General features: G+C 49.1%; 1 protein-coding gene across 1 annotated transcript in view; it reads left to right on the top strand.

Annotated features, from left to right (window-relative positions):
* Positions 1 to 632: 632 nt before the first annotated feature.
* Positions 633 to 22,624, top strand: part of GPC4 (glypican 4) — a 68,386-nt gene continuing 46,394 nt past the window's right edge. Inside the window, exon 1 of the mRNA XM_032701925.1 lies at positions 633 to 816. Coding sequence (XP_032557816.1) covers positions 648 to 816 — 169 coding nt within the window. The 5' untranslated portion in view covers positions 633 to 647. The remainder of the gene's footprint in view (positions 817 to 22,624) is intronic.

The raw sequence follows: 22,624 nt of genomic DNA on the forward strand, positions 1-22,624 counted from the left end.
AGAGCTGAACCATCTACAGCTCCAGTCCAGGAGGCACAGCCAAGCCAGCCCTTCCAGCCCCTCCGGGAAATCTTTCTTTCCCGTGGCGGGGCACTTCGGAGCTGGGGTGGGTGGGAGCGTGGGTGCCAGGTGGAAACTCCCGAGGCCGAGCTATGCTCAGCCCCGGCTCCGGGAGGCGGCCGGGATGGGGGTGCTCGGAGTCCCCCGTCCGGGGCTGCGGGCACAGCCCGCGCTGTCCGCGGGAGGGGGCGCCCGCGCGGGGCCGGGCGGGCGGGCAGCCCCGGGCTCCGCTCCGCCTCGCTGGGCGGGCGGATCCCAGCTCCTGATTTTCCCGGGGGCTGCAGAGGCTTGTCCCGGCCCTGCGCGATCCTGCTTGGCTGCCGCCCTCCCCGCCTCCCTCCACCTCCTCCTCCTCCTCCTCCCTCCTCCTCCCCACCTCCTCCACCACCACCACCCCAGTGTGCTTCCTGCGGGCAAGTTCGCGGAGCGCCGCCGCACGTCGGGCCAGCGGAGCGGAGCCGCAGCGGAGCGGGGCGCGGGGCCAGCGGGCGCGGCTGCTGCGCGGCGCGCGGGGCAGGCTCGGCGGAGCGCCGGCTGCAGCCTCGGGGCGCGCTCGCCCGGCCCCGGCGGCCCCTGCCGCCCGCACGATGCCGCGGCGGCGCGGCTGCCTGCCGCCCGTCCTGTGCGCGCTGGCCGCCCTCAGCCTGCCGCTGCTGCTGGCCGCCGAGCCCCGCGCCAAAAGTTGCTCCGAAGTGCGGAGGCTCTACGCCGCCAAGGGCTTCAGCCAGAGCGAGGCGCCCAGCCACGAGATCAGCGGTGAGTCGCGATCGTTGCTGCCGCCTTTGTGCGCGCCCGGCCCGGCCCCGCGGAGCGCGGGGTGAGCGCCGGGCAGCCCCCGGCGCGGCTCCCCCCGGCCCGATTCCCCCTCCAGCGCGGGGCCCGGAGCTCGGCTCGGGGCGCGCTGCCCCGCTCGGCTCGGCTCGGCTGCCCGGAGCTCGGCGCCCATCCCGCGCGGTGGGTCCCGGCGCCCCCCGGGCCGGGCCGGGCCGGAGCGCGGCGGGACCGCGCCTGTTGCCGGCCCCGCTCCCGGCTCGGCGGCGGCGGGGCGGGCGCTCCTGCCCTTGGGCCGCTGTTCGCCCCGGCCCGTCCCGCCCCGGTGCCCGGCGGCTGCTGACGGAGGGACCGAGACATGGCTCCCTTTTTTTTTGTTTGTTTGTTTGTTTTTCTTCCTTTCTTTTTCTTTCTTTCTTCCTTCCCTCCACCTTCGTCCCGAGGTACTCGCGCATCCCGGGGACAGGAGTGATCGCAGCCGGCAGCAGTAGGAAATGGTAGCTAATGTGCTCACACCCAAAACATTTTATTCTTTTTGTTTCATCCTTCATCTCCCTCCCAGGGCCGCTGCTTTTATTTCCCCTTCTGAATGACCTACTGGACCGCATTCTCCGCGGAACAAAGGAAGTGCCTTTTTAGCTGGAATCCTCGGAGACCACCAAGGACTCCAGCTCATGCACTGCAATTTCGCACTACTTTCAACAATAACAAAAATGCATGACTGAATGGCTCAAAAATGTGGAGTGTTGGAGGCATTCATTTCGGTCTGGGACACTGTCACAACACAGACAGACCCCAAGTAAATACCTTTAGACGGCTCAGATGGAAACTAGGGGTAATCTTTACCATTGGTGTGCCCTCCAGATATGCATACATTATCCTTTTCACTGACAAAATTAAAATAATTTCAGTCGCTTGTGCTTTTATATTGTCAGACTAATGATATGCTTTTAGCCTACATCTGTTTGAATAAAATTGCAGGCCCGTTTACTTCTCCAAGAAATATTTTAATGAGAAACGTCTGACTGGTTGCAGTTAAAATACTCTCTCCACCCTCCCTGCTTCGTAAAATGGTCTCTAATAAATAGTCTTGAATTTGATTTGAGTCCAGCTCTCATCACTGTAGGATCAGGACGTGAGCAGGCTTCCTCATAAGTCCAGTATTGGGAAGGTTTGACCTAGTCCTTATTTTATATATTGTTTAAGATGACTTGGTGAGCTTTGGAGAATGTCAGGAGTAGATCATGCTGACAGGGCTTCCATTTGAAGCTCTAAAGCTGTTGTCTGTTTGACCCTGTGCTTTTGAAATAAGAGGCCAGAGAAATGTGATGAGCAAGGTAAGATTATTTGACAAAAGAAGGGCTTTCTGCAATGACACACTGAAAATATTGGCTGGGTTAAGTCACTGTTCCAGGGGCACAGGGAGTCTGTGTCTGGCCTCGCTTGGAAAGCAACAGGTCTTGCAAAGTTACAAGTTTAAAATGTTATCCTGCTCCTGCTGGGGTGTTTCAGAGAAGGTGGTGGAAATGTGTGGAGGAGGTGTGCTGTGTACAGCTTTAAAGTGTGGTGTACCTCAGGTGTGACTGAACTTAAAATTAAACCTGGAGTGGGGTGCTACACCTGCTGCAGTTTCACGTTACCCCTGTGAATTCATGTGGTTTTGGCATGGCTTGTGTTTAGAGGCTCTAGATCTTCCCTTTTGCTGTGCAGCTGGTTTATGCAGACTGTAACCACCAGTGCCACTGCTGGTGTTTAAGTTTCTGACAGTAGGGAGCTTCACCTGCCATTGCCTTTGTGGGATCAGCACAGGGCACTGGTGTGCTGGGTGGGAAACACTGCCCGTGATAACGCTGGAGGCTGAGGTCAGACATCAGGGCAAAAGGTCTGTGGTGTGTCTTGAAAAATGAGTCACTTGCCAAACCTTTGATTTCAGTTGGTGTTCCAGGTGATAAGCGGTGTGTTTTCCATCAGGAGGGTAAGTGAATTGGGAAGGCCGTTACCTGGGCGCCTGGCTATCGGTGAGAACGAGATAAATGCCTGTGAGGGAACGAGCCATGTGCTTGGACAAGTATCCCACTGGGATCGTGGTGGAAACGAGTGATTTCTGCTTGGTAACACCTCTACTCACTAAACTGTGGGGGAGGACAGGCTGGGGAGGATTCAGTGGGCTGTGATGCTGATGGAGTGACATGCAGACACGTGGCTGCTTCTGGCATGAACTCATATCTGAAGTCCATCAAGTCCTTTCTTAGATTTTTGTCCTGGTTTGATGGATTATGCTTTATTCTTGCATTCTCTTACAGAGTTGCTTTAGATCACAGTGCAGAGATAGAAATTTTCTAGCACCTTTCTGAAAAGGTGCCCTAAAAACTGTGGCAAATTCATTTCTGTAAGTGTAGTGACTTTTTTCCTGTCAGGGATTACTGATCCTACAAAATGTTGGCCTTGAATTGTCACAGTGAAGCAGCTGGATGGTGCCCCTGCACTGGGCTACATGACAGCAAGTGAAACTCATCTTCACTGGATGGTCATGGAAGTCTTCTGGGGTTTAGCAGTATCTTGCATGGATTTTTTTTGCCACATTTACATTCTTCTGGAGCAGTTGGTATGTACAACTTCTTTTTCTTTCAAGGAAGTGCCCAATCCAGCAGGCTTTTTATCTGTACCATTGCTATTTCAGTGGCATTAAAAGGCTATGTTCCTTGTCCATAATTACCCAGAAGTTCACCTTAATATTTGTTTAGACCAGGTTTAGGACCTAATTAGAATATGCATAAATAGCAGGTTATATCTCTCTGAAGTACCTAAGCATTTCTGAAAGAAGTGTGCAGCTGGTCAACTCACTACAAGCTTGACAAGAGGTGTAAAATGTGTTATTTGTAGTGTGGGACTTCTAGAAATTGTTTCCTTTTATGTAGCCTTGGTGTTGGAGGTATAAAGACAGACTACTGCTGTGAAGCTGTGTGGAAGCATTTCATGGCCCTTTGGTTGCCTTGTACCTGAGTGATCTTCAGTAGCTTCTGCACTTACAGCCCTGTGATGTATGTGTGGCAAAGCTCATGGTAGCAGTGAGATGCAATCTTGCTGGTGTTGCTGGAGAGGTCAGTGCTTGTGTAGGCCTGATGTCTACATGGTTAGTTTGTGAAACCTGACTCTTGATAGTGTGTGGATAGTAGGTGCTATGGGGAGAGCATCAGCCTGTAACTGCTTTTAAGATGACTTTTTAGCAGTTTCCCAAGGACAGGTCACATCTCAGGAAGGTCTGGGTCCTGCAGGCTGTAGTTGCTCACTTTGTTCAAACACTACCCACAATGTGTCGCTCCTTATTGATCCCATGTGTCTCTGGGCTGTCATGGTGATGGAGCAGAACTCCCAGGAGTGACCATCTGCAGGGGCTGTTTGTGCTGGTTGGTCCAGTGGGGCTGCAGAATGAAATGCAAAGTGAGCTGGTGTGGTGGCATCCGGAGACCCACAGGAGGTGTCTGTGATTTAAAAAACAAATCCCCAACCTTTCTTTCAAGAGGCTCCTTCTTGCCCTCAGGTGTTAAACAGACGGAAATTCCTTCCCTTTTCCTGCTAATTGGAAGAAGTAGATGTTTCTTTCCTGAATTGAAAAGGAAAAAAAACATCTTGCCTGATGGTGGAAAGTGTAGTCAGTTAACTTGAAAGTTCCTGGAGCAGTGTAATCCTTTCCCGTGCTGGCACTGGCTCCGTGGTGGCAGGGAAACAGAATGATGTGGAAGGTACCATGCTGAGGAGCATGGAGAGAAGCTGGAGCTTGTCTTTGCAGGGAGCTAGGCACAAAGCAGCACTCTGTTCAATCTTAGTGAAGATGCTTGGTATAATCTCTGTTTAAACTGAATGAACCAAATTAATTGAATAGCTGCATTTATTTGTAAGAGCCATGGAGAGCAGTTCTTTCATTGTGACAGAGGAAATCAGTTGGCCTTTGATTTTTGGACTTGTGGGACTGTGCCCAAAGTAACTTTGGCCAGGGGTGCCCCAGTGTCCTGCTGCTCACTTGTCTCCAGTGTGTTTATGGCTGTCAGTGGGTGCTGGTGCATTGTCCCAGTGGTCTCAGGAAGGCTGCTTTTGGCATTGCTGTTTGTTGTGGTTTAACCCCAGCCAGCAACCAAGCCCCACGCAGCTGCTCACTCACTCCCCCACCAGTGGGATCTGGGAGAGAACTGGAAGGGTAAAAGCCAGAAAACTTGTGGGTTGAGATAAAGACACTTTAATAGGGAATGCAAAAGCTGTGCATGTAAGCAAAGCAAAACAAGGAATTAATCCACTTTCCCATGGGCAAGCAGGTGTTCAGCCATCTCCAGGAGAGCAGGGCCCCATCACACCTGATGATTACTTGGGAAGACAAATGTTATCAGTCTAAATGTCCCCTCCTCTTCCTTCTTTATGTACTGAGGGTGATGTCATATAGTCTGGAATATCCCTTTGGTCACTTTGGGTCACCTGTCCCGGTTGTGTCTCCTCCCAACCTCCCGTGCACCTCCAGCTTCCTCTCCAGCAAGGCAGTGCGAGAAGCAGAAAAGGCCTTGGCTCTGTGTAAGCCCTGCTCAGCAACAACAGAAACATCTCTATATTATCAACCCTGTGTTCAGCAGAAATCCAGAACACAGCCCCGTACTAGCCACTGGGAAGAAAATTAACTCTCCTCCAGCCAAAACGAGCCCATTGTTTTACCTGTCAAGTTCAGCAAACACTCCTTTAGTTTTTCATATGCTTCTCATCCATGTGGCCTCTTCCAACTGAGAAACGGTTTCTGGATCCTGTCCAGGCCGGTGTTACTTGCACTGTCTGGCACTGCTGAGCTTGTTGCAGTCGGTTCCACAAGGCAGCTCCTGGAAGTACCAGATAATGCCTGGTCCTCCTCACTGTCCATTTGAAGGTGTGGAGCGACCTGGCCACCAGCTATACCTGTTTGCCATGATTCCTGTCCAGTGAAGGCAGTGGTCCTTGGCAGGCAGGGGGTTTTCTCCTGCCTGGCATGCGTTAATGGAGTGATCGCCTGACCACCTGTGGGTGGAGAAGTGACCATTGGAGAACATCCCCGTGGCAAACACAAGTGCTGGCATGGAAAAGTAAATGAGAGAATCGCTTGAAGTATTTTTAGCTGCTTCTAATGTCATTTAGCAACTGGAAACAGCGGGAGGGGGGGAGCTGGCAGCGTGCAACTTGCCCGCAGGCCACCGACAAGCGCCCCGGCGTCCGGCACTGGCGGCCGTGTGGCTCGGTGAGCGTTGGCAAGAGCTGGCACTGGCGGCTCCCGGCTGAGTCACGGCTCCGGCCACTCGCCTGGGACGCTGCTTTCCCTCTGCAAATCTGCAGCGCGGGGTTTTGTTCGGCTGCAGCAGTGCGCCGTGTCCTAGCAGCCGGCAGCGCGAAGCATGTGGTTAACAGCAACTGCTTGCAGTGGTCCGGGCTGAGTGGGAGTATCGTTTTCCTTGGCAGACACTTCATAGAAAGTTCTGTTTTTTCTGCCAGAATAAGCAGTCATTACATTCCATACAATTCATAGTCAAATTATTATCTATTGTTAAAATTGCCTTAATTATCAGATGTTTCCTTAGACATGTAGCTGTTTTTTAAGAGGCTGAATAGGCGTGTGTACATTGTGCAGGAGGCCAGAGCTGCACAATGTTTGCAGTGCTGTTTTGTAGTTTCAGGGAGATTTTCTGTGGCTTTCGTATGTCAACAGGCTTTTTATTCTCACTGAAACAGCAGCAGAGCAAGGCTGACACGACAGTGAGGCACTGGGCTTGGTTTGGGTCTCAGGATCTCCCCTCTGCCATTGTATTTCATTGATACCTGTAGAGCCAAGGAAGTTGAGGATGAAGCATCCCTGCTGTGTGTGTGAGATGGTGTAAGATGGCTCTGTTAGGAGAAGGTCCCAGACAAGCATCTTCTGACTTGGAGGTGCAGGTAGCATCTATCCAGTAGGTCTGGGACCTCTCTCAGGAGGCTGGGTGGGTCCCAGTTACCTGAGGCAGTGATGTCTGTGGTCTTAGCCCACTCTGTGATTTTGGCTGGTGGCTTGTGCAGACTGGAACCTTCATGGATGGAGAAGGTCTGCCAGTGCTTCTCGAGAGGTGTCAGACATGTGGTTCTCACCTCCTGTCAGGGGAACAGCCATTCCCCTGATAAGTAGAGGGAGAATTCCATGTTCACCATGGAATTCTGTGGATGTGCATGTGTGTTGAGTTGCACACACTCAGTCCTTGACATCTTGCACAGGTTTGGGCAGGACTAGGATGGAGCATCAGAATTATCCTGCCACAAAATTCTTTGCCTCTTCCCAGCAGAGGAACAACCCTCAGGGACCTGATGACTTGCTTTTGTTCTGCCTTTTTTTGGGGCGGGGTGGGGGGGGAAAAGAGGGGGGAAAGGAAATTCTTGTTAGCCAGAGAGGTCAGGATGTGTGTCTCCTCGCCCGGCGGGCCAGGCTGGGAGCAGTGAGCTGCCAGTCCCGGTCTCCGGGGCAATAACCTCCTTGCATTCCTCACATTCCTCCTGCTTTCTCTTTCTTTTGAGATTACGAAGATAACTTCCTTCTCCCATTGCTAAGCAATGCAAGGCCCAGCAAAACTCTTAAATTTTTCCCTTGCTCCCTAAATTACCTTATGTGCTCCAAGATGCCCCATGGCAAACTCCTCTGGTCCCCTGAAAGGTGCAGTTTGTGCTCTTCATGGGCGTTCGTTCATCTTGGGAAGAAAGCTGCTGTATTTTTTTAATTGCCAAGTGTTTTAATTAGAAGGGATTACTACTTTGTTGTAGCTCGTCTTACCTGCTTCCCGGCTTTCCTTAGTGTTTCATGAAGCTGTTTTGCTTTTCTAGCAGAGATTTTGGGCCGTCTCTATTTTTCTTTGCCTGTGCAGAATACATGCAGCCCTGCAGAGGCCGTGGCTGAAGCACCATGTTTGTGCCGGAGGATTTTCTGCTTGTTTACATCTTTCTGGTCTGGGAAAGGAGCTTGGATAAAAGCAGTGTGTTGGGAAGAGGGGTCCTGATGAGAAGGTGTTGGAGGCTCTAGGTGTGCGAGACTGGTGGCAGCCATGTGGGCTGTGGGCAGGCTTCGGCCCCAAGAAGATATGCCTTTGGTGGTTTTCTTGGAATGTTTTCTTCTGTTTGAAAATGGCCATGGTCAGCACAGTTGTCTTCCCCACTAGTTTGTGCCTTATAGTTAGGTCATCACCCCTCAGGTCTCTGTGGGGCCTGGGAGAGGGGTGAGGGGTGGTGGTCCCCAAGGGTAGCAGTGCATCACTTTCCTGGCAAAATGCTTGAAAGGATGGAGATGGTGCTTAAAAAGTGTGTGTGTGGGTACCTACTGATGAGATTGGTCTTTGTTAAGGGCTGCCTGATGTTGCTTTTAATGTGAAATTAGGACTGTAGTGCCTCTTTCCCAGTGTAAAGCTTTGCCTGATCCCCTTCCTCAAAAAGCCTCTTTTTTTGTTGTTCATCTTTTAAGTAGATGAACAACATTTCCTCTCTTTCTACTCATATTTTCTGTGGCTAACACAACCAGTGGCTGATGGACTTGCAGTTGTGAGAGTTCCCTTTGAGGGACTTCTCTCTCTGCAGATTTTGGTCTTGGAAAAGTACATGGATGGTGGGAAGGGACCTGCCCTGAGCAAACGATTGAAGGAGTATTTCTCTTAATGTTTCCAATTTAGAAGTTGGGAATTGTCTGGATTTTAAGCAAATTCAGATGGGAGCAAACAATGATGAAATGTTTAAAATATGTTTCAACATTTTTGTGGGAATAGGAACTGTTCTTGTACAGGCGAGGCTGCAGCTTTCAGGAGGTGAAAATATGTGGCCCTTACACATTGTCAGCATTGTTGCTGCCTTTTTTTTTTTCCCTTCTTTTTCCTTTTTTAAAAACGCTCATAGGAAATTGGCTTTGGTAATTGAGTTTCTACAGAACCACAACATCCAATAGCTGTTCCTTTCCAGGGGTCACCCTTAGGTTAGTTTAAGTAATGTGCAGTCGGTTTAACCTCTTGTGGTTTGTAGTGCTATTCTAGAAATTACTGGTGATTTGGGGTGTGTTAGCGTAACAACTTCACAGGAAAACCCCAAATGTCAGGGTGTCTGGTTTTCGGAGAGCTCTGACCACTTGCCCTGTGAAAACCAGGCACCTCGAGGTACGTCCCTTCCAGGGACTTGCTCACATGGAAAAGTGCAGTTAAAGCCTTTACGGCCCGTTGACTTTCCTTTTGAAAGAAACCGAAACAACCCCGGGCAATTTGTTTACCTCCACTGACTTAAAACATCCTCCTGCTTCCAAGCACTGTGCAGAACCTGTGCTGGATGCTCGGTGATGGGTCGCATCGCCCTGCGTGGCTCTGATGGAGGAGCAGCAGTGCCCTGAACCCCCAAATCCTGGGGTTTAGGGGATTTGCTGGCAGCAAAGGGCCAGCTTTAAGAAATTATGAGCTGGGGCTTTAGCTTGGTAGCATTGACAGTTTGGTATAAAAAGCTCTGTGTTGCAGGCTGTGATGACAGGAGGTGATAAATCACTCTTGGCTGGTGCTACAGGTTCTAATAATGGTGTTTTAAAAAGATTACATGGGTTTTAATACAAACTTTTTGCTTCTTTGTACTCTCTTCTTTTTAAAGAGTGGAGCCTGTTTTGATTCTGCATTCTTGGAACATAAAGACGGAGCCAGGATTTTTACTGGGCTGAAATGCAGTTTTTTTTGCTTTTCCTACAAACATGAGGATCTTGTTTGAGTGTCTTTACAGCCAGCTGACTGGCAATGTCCTCTTCACAAGGGACAGTGTCCTCTTAACTGGCTTGTTTGTTTGTATTAAAGGTAACTGTGCCCCACTGAAGATTAAAGAGCAAGTAGCTTCACCCAGTTGTGGTGGGTGGTGCTATTGGAAAGAAACCTGTGATAGGAGAGACTTGCATGATAGCAATAAGGCGGATAAATAGCCTCCTGTACCTTCCCTGGCTTTCCTTGGCCCATTCCCATGAGAGGACGGGGCATTTATGTGATCAAAGAAACAAGCACAATTGTAAGCCTGATGGAAAAGCATTCCCTTGCCAGGTACGTGTGGGCACCCGGACGGGCTTTGCCTTTGCTCTCAGTAGTGCAGGGTTGATTGGTTTTGCTCACCTGCCAACCACAGGGTTTCCAAAATGCGTTGGCTGACAGTTTTTGGGGGAGCACAGGATGCCTGGCAGTGAGGCACTAGTGGCCATGCCCCCTTGCCTGGGCAGAGGCATTGAGAGCAGGCAGCTGGCAGACACTCAGCGTGCAGATCAGGGGTCAGAGTGGTACCACTGGTTTGGTTTGGACTGGAGGAAAACAAACAGGTTTCCTCCTGAGTTTTGGCTCGGCTCAGAGGCAGAACTGAGGGTGCCGTAGGGCCGTACTCTTTTCTTCTCGGTGGGGGGAAAAATGGCTTTGATAGCGTCTGCTAATGATTCAGTGCTGTTTACATAATAATTGTGGTTCACTTTCATTAGCTCTCATAATGAGATTGCTTTCTTCCAGTGCAGTCGCATGCTGGTTTGGTTTTACACACTTCTGCCTCCTCACTCCCTGAGCATGGCAGTGGGGTGAGGAGGCAGCACAAGGGCTGTGTGCCTGACCTGGCCTCCCTTCCCTGGCTCCAGGCATGGAAGAAAGCTCACAACTTGTCATTGCAAAGGAGAGGAGGTGAAGGGGGTTTGTGTCACTGGGACAAGTTCTGAAAGACACAGATGGTGGTTTGGAGCATCACTGTAGCAGTTTGGAGCATCATGGCATCTTAGCGGAGCTGTGTTTAAATCCACCTTGCGAGATTTCTCAGTGCAGTGCTCATCTTTGTACTGAAAACTCTTGGGCTTACCTATTTGCAAGGAAGGGAATCCAGTGATCTGCTTCTACCAGGAGGAAGAAGCCAGCTCCTTTCACCTCCCAGTTCTACCATATCAGGACTAATCAGTGACAGTTGATGTGCATCATGGATATCGTTTGTGTGTACGAAGCTACTGGATTAGCTGCTGCAGCCTCACCTCGATGTAGTGCTTGTTTGCTTTCCATGTCTGACTAATTGTGAACAGGGGTGATGCTGCTGAACAGGCTGCAAGTGCCTGCCTACCGCAGCACCCAGTTGCTGTGCCAGGGAGCTGCCCGGAGCACCGGGGGATAACACCCACCACAGAGCTCGTACTGAATAAATAATGCTACCGCGAGGAGAATACAATAGCCTGAGTGCAACCTTTTGAAGAGGTAAGGTTGGGTGTTGTTTGGTTGGGTGGGTTTTTTTCCTTTATAGCTTAGTAGCAGGTGTGTTGGGGTTTCAGAGCAGCCCTGATGGCAGAGCCGAGTGCCAACAGTGCACGCCCGGTATAGCTGACCCTGGGCACAGCATGGATCTGGAGCAGGATGGGCCCCCATGGGGCAGTGGGTGCTCACTTGGGGGTGCTGTTAGGAGTGTGGGGAGCTGTGCATGTGGCTTTGCAGATGCCACTGACCTGTCCTGGGGAATGCATGCCCGCCCCGTTTGGCTACAGGAGACCGTTTCTATCTATATACCTCAAATAGTTTGCTGCCAGTGGTAGATTAAGACTCCGCTCCTGGAAGGAGGGCCTGAGCAGAGGGTGAGCTGACTGTCTTTGCCTGTGCAAAACAAAACACTTTTGTGGGGGATTGGGAAAGGTGGCACTGCTCTTGGCCACGTGGCTTCTGCTTATTAACATGAGTTAATTGAGGCTGGTTGGAAAGCTGTGGCTTGGTGGGCAGAGGAGGCTGGAAGAGATAGGGCTCAGGGCTGCATCAGCCCTGTTGAATCCAGCCCACCAAAGGGATGCAGAGATCCTGGTGGCAGGCGCCAGGCTAGTGAAAACTCCACATAGCTCAGCCCTCCACTTTATTAAAGGCTCCTTTATACCTCTTTTTGCCGTAACTCCTGTGAGAACAGCCAGCCTTTTCAGCAGCCTGAAACCTTCCTTACTGGGGAGGTTCCATGCGGGGAGCAGCCTGGTTGGCGTGATGCTGCTCCAAACTAGCCCCGAAACTGCTGTGGAAGCAGTCTGGGAGGAGGCAAGGATTCCAGGCAAGGCTGGTGTTCCTGGCCAACCTTGCCAAAACAAGGGCTGGGTCTACTCGCTGCCCAGCCAGCTCAGTAGGATCCTGAAAAATAGTTGTGGAAAGTAGGGGTTAATTTCTAGGTATCAAAATATGCACAAAAGGTTAAACGAGACTTCCTCCTTGTCAATGAATTATGGCTTGAAAATATTTGCATTCTTTCCTGAAAGATTTAGGAATAATTATATAGCACTCAGGGGCAAGGCATTCCCAGATAAACTTAACAACTCTATAATTTGTACTCGAGGCAGGGTTTCCTGTAAATGATAGCTTTGTTTAATTTTACAATACTGCTTCCAAATGTTTGCCGTGTATGAATTGCCAGCTAAACTGGACTTGTGAATCTGGAAGAGTATTTATTTGTTTGTTATTGCAGACAGTAAGAGCTGCTGTATTAGGCTAAAACTTGGCATCTCCTTTACAACTTGTAGGCATCCCTCCCCAGGCAGGTTTGCTAGGGTGGGCAGCCGATGTAGGGTGTGAACAGCTTTCCAACTTCTCTGTAGAAAATTCCTGAGCTGCTCTAGGATCTCCTCCTGCTCTACCTTTCTTTTTCTGGGGTTGGGAAAGGAACGCTGCAGTCACAATGCACATACTTTATTTCCATTACTCAAAGCCGGAGTCATGCATAGTTACAGCCAAAGACACTTCAGCAGCTCTGGGGATAACAAGATAGCTGACAGACTGGAATGCGGATTTATCAGGGGTAAAAACTGGCAAAATTCCTTATTTCTGATTCTTCTTTTTAAATAGGCCCTTCATGCTCCTGCTGCATGAGCCCACCACAAGTTTAACCCCTCATCTTCTCCCAGCTGGATCTGGGGATGAACCCCAGGGCTGCCCATGTGTGCCTTCGGGGATTAAATTGTTCAATCCCACTTAGTTCCTAGGTGTTGTTTTTAAACTGCAAAGTTCTTTCAGAAGTGCTTTCAATGGGTTTTTATTTTAAAGTGCAAACCTTTGCACCAGATGTCTGTCTGAGTGACCACAGAATGTAAATTTTACTGTATGTTGCCTTTGGACTGGCAGTTTGTGAGACTACTGGGCAGTTAACATAGGTGGATTGTGCCATGAAATCTGCTTCCTTGGATTTGATTCATATTAATTTCTTTCAGAGCAAATCTCTTTATTGGCTTCAGTTTCATTTTGCTGTAGAGCTACTTTTACTGTGCCTTTGTCAGGACCTGGAAATACTTATATTACTATGAGAAATAGGTCATATTCAGCTCCATGGCTTTTCAGTTTTATATATATATATATGTATAAATATTCCAAGACATTAAGCAATTTCTTTTCTGGAGAAACAAGTTATGGCAAAAGGAGCACACTTGAAAGTTAAATAGATTAAGCGAAATCCCTCAATTACAGGAGCAAGGTTCAGAAGAGGAGTCAGGCAGCTTAGGGAAGGAATTTCAAGTTAAAATTTAACCTTTCCTGGTCTTCTGCAAGCAGTGGCGCAGCAAGACCTGCCTGGTGCCAGCCCAGTGTGGGAGCCTGGAGTGAGGGTTCTGACGTGGCCGTCTGCAGGGTGGATGGATTTGGAGCTGGTGGTTGTGCCTGTGGTTGTGCGTCTCAACCGGCTGAGAATGAAGAGAATTTCACTTTTTATTGGAAAAGGAAAGGATTGCTCAATGATCGCAAAACACTTTGTTTTGGAAAAAATGTCATTGTTTGAAAATAGCACAAGAGCAGGAGGGGGGCTGTCCCTAAGCTTGTGACAGTCTTGGAAATCTTCTTGCCAGGGGGCTCGAGTGAGACTTCAAGGCTTAAGTGTTAGCTTGGACTTTTGTCCCAGGGTGTCCAGGCTGGAAGGCTACACTTGTCCCATGCCTGCCTCTCCCTTTAATGATTAAAAATGAGAAGCTTTTTTTTTTAAGAGTGGGTAGAGTTTAAAAAAGAAAGTAAGTCTTGGCTTGTGGACACCACCCCACTGATGGGCTGGTGGCCAGTGCTTGGTCTCTCATGGGATAGTTGCTGGCTCCTGGTTTTCTGCCCTCTGTGTCCTTTCTGCCCTGTCCCTGCATTATCTCCTTGGCTGAGCCCCAGGCCCATTGATTTGAACCAGCATGGCCCATTGCCACTTTGCTGCAGGCAGTTGTCCGGGTGCTTCTTGTCCTTTTTCATCAGGACAGAAGCAGGATGGGTTCATCCCCATGGTGGGAAGCTGCTCTGGTCACAGCATAGTATCCACTGGAGACACCCATCCCACACAGATTCACACCAACGGCAGCCCTCATGCCAAAGCCTTGTCTCAGCCCTGCCAGCATCACTTGGTATCACTGGATCACTTACTGCCTCCCCTCTGCAGGGACTGCCCATCGCTCCTCTGTGCTTTTTTTAGTTGCAAACTTTTTATAGAGTGTTTTTGCTGACAAAGAGTGCTGGGACAGCACAGCAGTGGCTATGGGGAGGATGGGAGCCCCTCTCCCTGCTTGGGAAGGACTAACACAACTGGTGAATCCATCCCATCCTTCTAATCAGCCATCCCTTCCCTGGGGCTCACCGTCTGCTGGAGCTGTTTACTTTGCTCCTGGTGGATTTTGGATGGTACCACCTGGGAGGTGGATGGCAAAGGTCCTGTTTGCACTCCATCCTCCCCCCAGGTTGCTCAGGGCTGTGCTTAAGAAGACAAAATAAATCTCTTCGATGCCTGCCAGCAAAACCTCGGTGCAATTGTCTCCTCATACAATTGGGTACTTTCAGCCCAGTGTGTTGTTTTCCCACCCCACCAAAGCTGTTTGCACAAGCCCAGCTGCTGCACATGAGGAGGGATCAAAAGTGGGGTCTGCAGGTGGGCAGTCTCTGCGATACCGGGGCTGAGGTCTCCCAAACTTGCTTATTCCAAAATACCTAAGAAAACGTGACCCTGTGCCATGTTCCTATGTGGAACAGCAATGAGAAGGCACGTGCCTGCACTGTGAAATGTGTTTGGAAGGGGGGCAGGGAATTCAAAAGAAAGGTCTCCTTTTTAAAGGCTGAAGTGGTCTCGTGTGCTCTCCTGCCCTCCCTGTGGGCAGTTGCCTTCATCTGGGATGCTGCTCTCCCTCCTGGGAGGGATTTGCTCAAACAAAGATGGCAGTACAGAAACTGGCTTGGGAATTGTTGAAAAGATGTTAGGATTTATCTATGCTGTGGTGAAGAGGAGGAGGAGTGCCCCTGTGAAGCTCCCGGCAGATAAGGCTGGTGTTCACAGCTGCACCAAGGAGAGCAGGATAGGTAGGGCATCCTGGAGAGGGGGAGAAGGTGGAATTTTCAGTTTTGTGATACTCTTATCTTAATCCTTTCTCCCCTCTCTGCCACCCCCCCCCTTCTTGCTTCTTCCAGGGTAGGTTAAGCTGCTCAGCCTTGCCTTTTCCACAAACACTGGCAAGCTGGTGGTTCCAGACCTGGGAATACATTGGGAGTCTGTTTCAGCAGCAGGATGGGTTTTCGGACGTAGGTCGTGTTGTGCTGGCAGAGCACAGTGCAGTGCTTGTGTGAGCTGGGTGGCTTCTGCAATGGATACCCTGCTGTTGGGAAAGTAACACTTGGTGGGAGTAGCAGGCAAGGGCTTAAAAGCACGTTTTTCAGGTCAGAAGATCTTGCTTACAAACTCAGCTGTGGTCTTAGCTCTGAGGTGGTTTGTCCAAGGGAAGATAAAGCTGAGAGTGGGGTGGTTTAGGGTTTGGTTCTGAATGTCACTGGTGCTGGGGGGCTGCACTCCTGTCCCAGTGCTGCTGCTCCCAATAAATGCCCCTGGGTGAAGTCAGTGACCCTGCCATTGGACTCTCTGGGGGATGTCCTGCCCTGTGCCATGGGTAAGGCGGAGATGGAGTTGATGCCTCTTGCCTCTCTGGGACCTGAAAGGGGTCTGTCCCCCTTTTTTTCAGGAGGACTGAACCTGGAGCTGTGCCTCTTGCTGGAGGGAGGATTTTGCTGACCATTTCTCTCTTCCCTCCCTGTGCATGGTGGCCCAACTTCAGGGGCATTTCAAAAGTCTTTGGCAAGTTGCTCTGGGTTTTTGGCACTGGACTTGCCCTGTCTCCTGTTGTGCTGCTTATTTGCCTTTCTCCATGTGGTGCTTCAGCCTTGGCCATGTGTGTTTTTGGAGGTTTGTCTTATTTACACGAACAGTTCTTGGAAAGTTCAGCTGAAAAGCAGCTTTTCTTCCTGGGAACAGCCAGGAATCACTAGTGTGTGATCTTTGTGTATAAAGTTGCCTTTCTCTGATTATAAACAGTGGCCCTAGGATGGATGTGCGGTGGACCTGTTTAGATTTAAACCTGACCCACCTCCTTGTTTTCAGTTCTGGCATCTCCTTTGAGCAGCATGTTCTTCCTGCCTTTTGCAATAACCTGGTGTGGGGTTTTTAACCTTTAAAATTGGAAAGTCCTGTCAAATTGTGGTGTCCTGCTGAAGGCAGCAGCATATGTTTTTTTAAAAATTATTTTTCTTTCCTGATACAGTATCATATAAACATATTGCTCCTTTATTTCCCATGTAGCCTTTCTTCTGATGGCCTGGCAGGCCAAGACTTGATAGCCACAGAGAGCCCCACTGTATTTCCTGGTAGCCTGTGGGAGCTCTGACCAAGTCAGGAGTTGAGCTTGGAAGCAAGCACACATCTGTGCCTTGGTCCTCCAGGTGCAGTGGAAGAACTGCGAGATCAAGCTCTGCTGACCATCCCTCCCAGAACCCTTCGTCTGGGCTTGTTTCCCAAACCCTGCTTTTCATCAGATTGACGCCAGCTAATTATTTCTGAAACCCCTTTAATTGGTGCATCTTTCTGGTCCAGCTGAAATTGGGAAATTGTTTTTACAGTCTTGAGCAAAGTGAGGATGAGGGGCAGAGCAGCATCATCTTTCTTCCTGGGAAGGCAAGGCTGGAGCAAGGGGTTGGCAACATTACTAGGGTCCTCCAGGAAGCAAGGAAAGCCTCTGCATAGTTTTGTGGGCAAGGCTGGAAAATGCAGCATGCCAGAAACTTGCTGCTTTAGTGCGTGTTTGTAGTGTGCAGCTGTGTACTGAGATGTAGCATGGGTTCCTCAAAACTGAGCTGTGGCTGTGATGCTCTGGAGAACCATCTCTGAGGCGATGGCAGTAGCTCTTACTCCTATTCTGGAAAGCTGCTCTGCAGTGGAATTTTTCAGTTGGAATATTTGGCCCCAAACTGGCTTGTCATGGAAAGGGCATTGCCCATGACAGGGCTGAGAAGGTCATCCTGCACTAAGCTAAACTGGGGGGACAACCAGGGAGCTGAAAAGTGTGGAGCAGCACGAGTGCTCTGCCTTCCCTCTGCTGCCAAACCTGTCTCCGTGTTGCTATGAAAACGTCTTGTGGAAAACTTTCCACTTATAACTGAAGTCTCATTTATGTCTGCCCAGGACCTGCTCTTGGACTGAATTTTATTTTCTAAGCAAATGAGACTTTTTGGTTATTGAGGGGCTGGAAATAACTGCTCCACCAACTTGCAACCCACCCACCCTCGGGGGGCTGGGAGCCAGTGGGGGGGTTTGTCAGAGGAGATGGTTTGTTCAGCAGGAGCCATGTAGGGGCTGAGTGGGGCAGTGGGTACCGTAGCTGTCTCGAACTGTCTTAGTTTGTGAGCCCTCTAAAAAATTAATTTCCAGGGGGACCGTGGCTCCCTATATTGCAAGCTTCAGACTACTATTTCTTTGTGTGCCCCTACAGACCCCTGCAGTCACCCCCCAGACTGCAGACTACAAACTGACTATGAAATGCTTAATAGAAGCCAAACTGCTTAGAAAAATGTGTGGATGCAAAGTACATTTGAAAAATCTGGCCTGTTGTGTATTTTTTTTCCTGGGGTCTCTTAAACTCCTCTAAATTCTTACATTATCTGCACTTTTCTTGGCATGCTCTGCAGACAGGGGCAGGGCTTATTAATGTGGGTTTTTACATAGATAAATGTGATTGTGAAGTACTATTGACACATGGAAATGTTACTGGATGCTTAGAGAAGGATCAGCTGCTTTGTGATAGCTCTGTGCCAGTTCCTTCGTTTGAATATCGTTACGAAACCCAGTTGTAGTAAAGTACTTCGTAAAAAAAAAAAAAAAGATGCATATTTCTGTGGCTTAAAAAGAGGAAAAATCAAACCCAAAACCACACACACCCTTCCTTAGTAAAAGTCTTGCGCACATTGGAAACAAAGGCATCAGCATTTGCTTGTCAGAGCTAATAAAGTTTGCTTGGATCTTAATTTTTCTGCTTGATTTCACAAAGTAATTGAAACTTCCTTTTTGCTGCAAGCCCTTTCCCCCCCTTTTTTTTTTTTCTCTCTTTTTTTAAAATATTCTTAAAAGAACATCTTTTGGTCAGTGAGTTGATGGAATTTTGCTCAGGAGGCAGGCACAGTTTGAGTGTGCTTTGCAACTGGTCAGTCAAAACTTATAGGATGAATTACTTGTGTCTGCAAGTCATTCCTCCAAGTTGAAAACCACCTAGATCAAATAAACCTTGAACTAGTGGGTTTTATAGGTGCTTTTGAGCATGTTAGTGAAGCTTTTGTAATCGCAGTGATCTGATAAAACCTTAAAAACCAGGGTTCCCATAAAGAAAATAGTAGTTCCACTTGAGGTGATAAAAGCCACATCTGGTAAGCTTTGCTTGCTACCTCTTGATGACCTGTGAAACAGCAAATAGTCCCCGCTGTGGAGGAGAGGATGCCAAACTGCTGGTACCATACCTTTGTCGTGGAGGGGAGGCACCAAAATAAGTTGATTTGAGAGCAAAAGCAGCAGCTTTTGAAGAAGGAGCCTCTCCTAGCTCATCCTCTAGCTCACATTTGATATTCCATTAGTATGGTGTCTTGCTGCCTGCCTCCCGGCCTGCACGGCACAGAGAGATTTAGAGGTTAGGATAAGGAGGAGCCTGCGTAATTGAAAGCAAACAAACAGCTAAGACAAAGAAAGAAACATAAAACAGCAAACCCAAAGCCACAAATAGAAAACAGACTTTCCAGATTGATTAGTTCAAATTTGTTTATTTGAAGTCCCAAAAGTTCACATTGTCGCTCTTTCGGGGTGTCTCTCCAATTTGGCAATATGTTAACCATGTGTTTGCAGATCAGTTTTTCACATGAAAGACCCTGGATTTTGCTGTGTTGGTGTTGCCTTAAACTTTAAATTGAAAGGACGGTGTCAGGCTCCAAAGACTGATTTGTAATCGTGACATGCAGGTGCTGCTTTTGAGGGAATTACATTCTGTAAAACTTTCGTTTTGTGGAGAATTTTCCTTAGGCAAAAGAGTCCTGAGCACTAAGATGTATTACTGATCACTTTTTTTCTGTGGTCCTATTGGAAACAGGTTTAGGAATACTGATAGACTTACTGGCTTTGGGAATCAGTGGAGACCTGAAAAAGGTCTGGTTTTCTTTGGGTTTTCAGAATGTTTTGGCCTGAAAGGTGCTTCCTACCACCAGTAACAGATCAGTAGTGCAGCTGTAATATATATATTTTTACAGATTTGGCTTAAACACCCCCAAGTCCCCAGACAGAGGAATTACTGCTCCAGCCTATTAACTGTTGACCATTAATGAGTCAGGTCTAAATGCCTTGATTGTGCCTGAGATTTCTAAGCTGAATCTTTTACATAACATTAGCATGGCAGGAATGTCTCCCCAAGGACAAGCAAGAACTTCCCAGGCTTTCCCCGTGCCTCTGCAGGAAGGAGTAAGTACATTTTGGGTTGTGCTGATACCATCTTGTGCCTTGGCGCTATCAAAGTGGGTGGAAGCTCCCTGCCGCTCTGGCAGCCTGGCTCTGATGTTCTTTCACATCCAGGCACGTTGTTTATCTTTAACCAAGGCTTGGATAAACTTCCAAAATAAATGAATGTAGTAGTCCAACTCAGCCTGCTTTGGTGTAGGTTTTCTGGAGTGACTCAAACGTTATAAATATGAAAGCAGCTAGACTTCAAATGCTGCTTTTGGGCCAGGTTTTCAGAGGTGACTCCTAAAGCAGCAAAGGGGAACCTTTTCTTGAAGGAAAATCTGGGGTTTTTTGTTTTTGCTGGTTTTTTTTTTTTTTTCCTGTTTAGCCCTCCCTCCCCCTTTCTCTTTTCATCTGCACCCTTTGTTCATGTCTGCCTTCCTGATTAAGAACTAATCAGTGAAGATAGATTAGTCCGGGAGCATTGCAGCCCTTTGGGACCCGTGCAGCTCCGGCGGGTCAGGAGCCGGGAGGCACCGTGGGGTCACCGTCACCGCCGCGGAGGAGGCTGGCTGAGCCTCGCTCGAGTGCACGGAGGAATGCGGTAACAGGATTTAAAGGAAACGTACAGAACTAACGAGGATTAAGGCTAATTGTCCTGCGAGGGGCGAGGGGGCGGCAGGATGTGGCCTTGTGTGGGGAGCAGCTCTGTTCTGCGAGGGGAAACGTCTGGTAGTTAAAGGGTTCTGTTCGTGGAAGGGCCCAGGTGGGTTTTGGTTGGTTTAGTCACTCTGTGGAGAAATGGAAAATAGTGGATTGGAAAGGAAAATAAAATACTGAGTTCTTCCTTAAAAAACTTTGAGGCTGTTAGAGCAAATATTTCTGCAGTTGGTGGGAAGCATCCTCCAAATGGACGATTCTCGCCGTGTCTGGGCTCTGTTTTTGCTGGCTTTGTACAACTGTTGCTCTGTGCAGGGAGCTGACATCCCCCAACTGCTCGTCCTGGGGCTGGCAGGAGGCTCTTGCTGAAGGACTTTGCGTGCCACTGAATTTGTTTTGAGCAACGGTGTTAATGCTGTTGGAGGTATTTAGGGGACCTTCCCTCCCCTCGTAGGTCAGGGCAGTTATCAGGTCTTGCAGAAAGGCCACGGGTGTCTCTAGGCTTGAATAAGGGGGGATTTGGAAAGCAGAAGCCCTCAGGCTTGGTCCTCAGAGAGCCAGAGTGGGAGAAATGCTGGCTGGAGATGACCATCCATCAAGCAGGACCCGAGGGAGCTGGGCAGCCAGACCAGAGAAAGAATTAATCACATTGTATTTCTGTGCTTTCCCTGCCTGGCAGAAAGAAGCTTGTAGGTGTCCCAGCCAGAGGATGGAAAGATTATGCCCTTCAATGCTGCAGGTGCCAGCAGGACCCTCCAGGCAAACTCCTGGTTACTTGTCTTGGTGTCAAGGGAGAGGATCAGTGGTGGTGTTGGGGTCTGTTGGGCAGGCTCTGGGGGCAGCACGGGCCTGTGACTCTCGGCAGGTGTGGATGGGCGACCTGCCCGAGCGAACTCATTCTTCCTTGGCCCTTGGGTTGTAGGTGTTCCTGATGGAAGCAGTCCAGAGCTCACGGTTTTCTGTCATGTACAGAGGTGCCTTTGGGGATATTCGGGGTGTGCAGAGACAGGGGCGGTGCCCTGTTTCCCAACTGTTAGGTTACAGCTGGACTTTGCTACTCCTGAACCCTTAGAGCTTGCCATCTTTTTGTTCGTATTTTCAGTTACTAGAAGTCGTAAGTCCTGCCCCCCAAAACTCCAAGCAAGCAACACTCGTGCAAATTGACAAGATCAGGTGTTTCTCCTTGAAGCAGAGCTTGGGCTTGCTTTTGTTCCCTCCCCAAGAAGGATTCCTGGGATCAGTGGCACTGGGTGCTGTATGTGGTGGCCATTGGCAAGCAGGGTGTCAGGAGGAAGGAGATAAGGAGTTGATGCTCTGGTCCAAAGTCCAGGCTGTCTGTGGTGATGGGAAGTGAGCCCTACAATGGAAGCTGTGTGCAGCAAGGGACTAACGTGGGTTTTGCTATCTGAGCTGGGGGAGCAAAAAGCAGACCTCCTGTCCATGTCAGTTAGGGACTTTTGGATGGCCCTGGCTGGTCCTGGCTCTCTGCTGAGCCTCCTGCATTCTGCTGACTGTTCTCTCTGCCCTAAACTAACCTAAGCTACCTGAACCTTGCCCTGCTACTTCCCAGTGTTTATTTGTACACTGCCCTTCATTATAGTTGTTTGCAGTTGATCTTGTGTTTTTGTTTCGAGTTTTGTTTGTTTATTTTTTTTCCCCCTTTTCCTTCCCTTATGTGTAAAGTTGGTCTCAGAATTGCAACAGGTTCCACAGTGCCTATTTTGGATCCTGCAATAGAGAATCAATCTCTCTGGAAGTTAATTAACATTTCTCTTGCGTTCCAATTTATAGATTAGATTACTGTCTGTATAAAGCCCAGGATATTTTTTTTAATTTTAAGTTGAAAACAGGAAATTGTGGCTGAATTCCATGAGCTTTGTTTCTTATTTAAGGAATTAAAAACATCTTTAGGTTTTGGGGCTTTTTTAAAATTTTTACTTGGGTCATAGCTGCCAGTTTGTGTGCCCTTAGTGCTCTTACTGCTGTGGAGCTCGTGGAAATGGTAGCTCTGCTTTGTATTGTGGTGCACGTGTGGTTTTGCTTTTGCAAGCAGGAAAACTTCACTTCTGTTGAGCCCCTGTGTAGCTGGTAACATCAGAAAAGTGGGATTTTCAGGGGGATTGATCACACAGCCACAGCACCAGTGCCTTGGGACACTGGTCCTTGCCTTGAAATGTGGCAGTACCACCAGAGATCTCTGTCTTACAGAGTGTGTCCACAGAACCATGGACATCTTACCTCCTTCTGAGGTTTTTTGGTAATTTTGGTGGGTTTTTTTCCAAATAAAGCACGATCCTCGGAATCACAGGAGTCATCTACTGCCAGATCTGGGGCTTGCCAGTGGATGACCAGTCTGCTGGCACAAATAGGTGAGCCTGGGCACATC

Source organism: Chiroxiphia lanceolata, chromosome 14 (assembly GCF_009829145.1).
Source record: "Chiroxiphia lanceolata isolate bChiLan1 chromosome 14, bChiLan1.pri, whole genome shotgun sequence".
Lineage (NCBI taxonomy): Eukaryota > Metazoa > Chordata > Aves > Passeriformes > Pipridae > Chiroxiphia > Chiroxiphia lanceolata.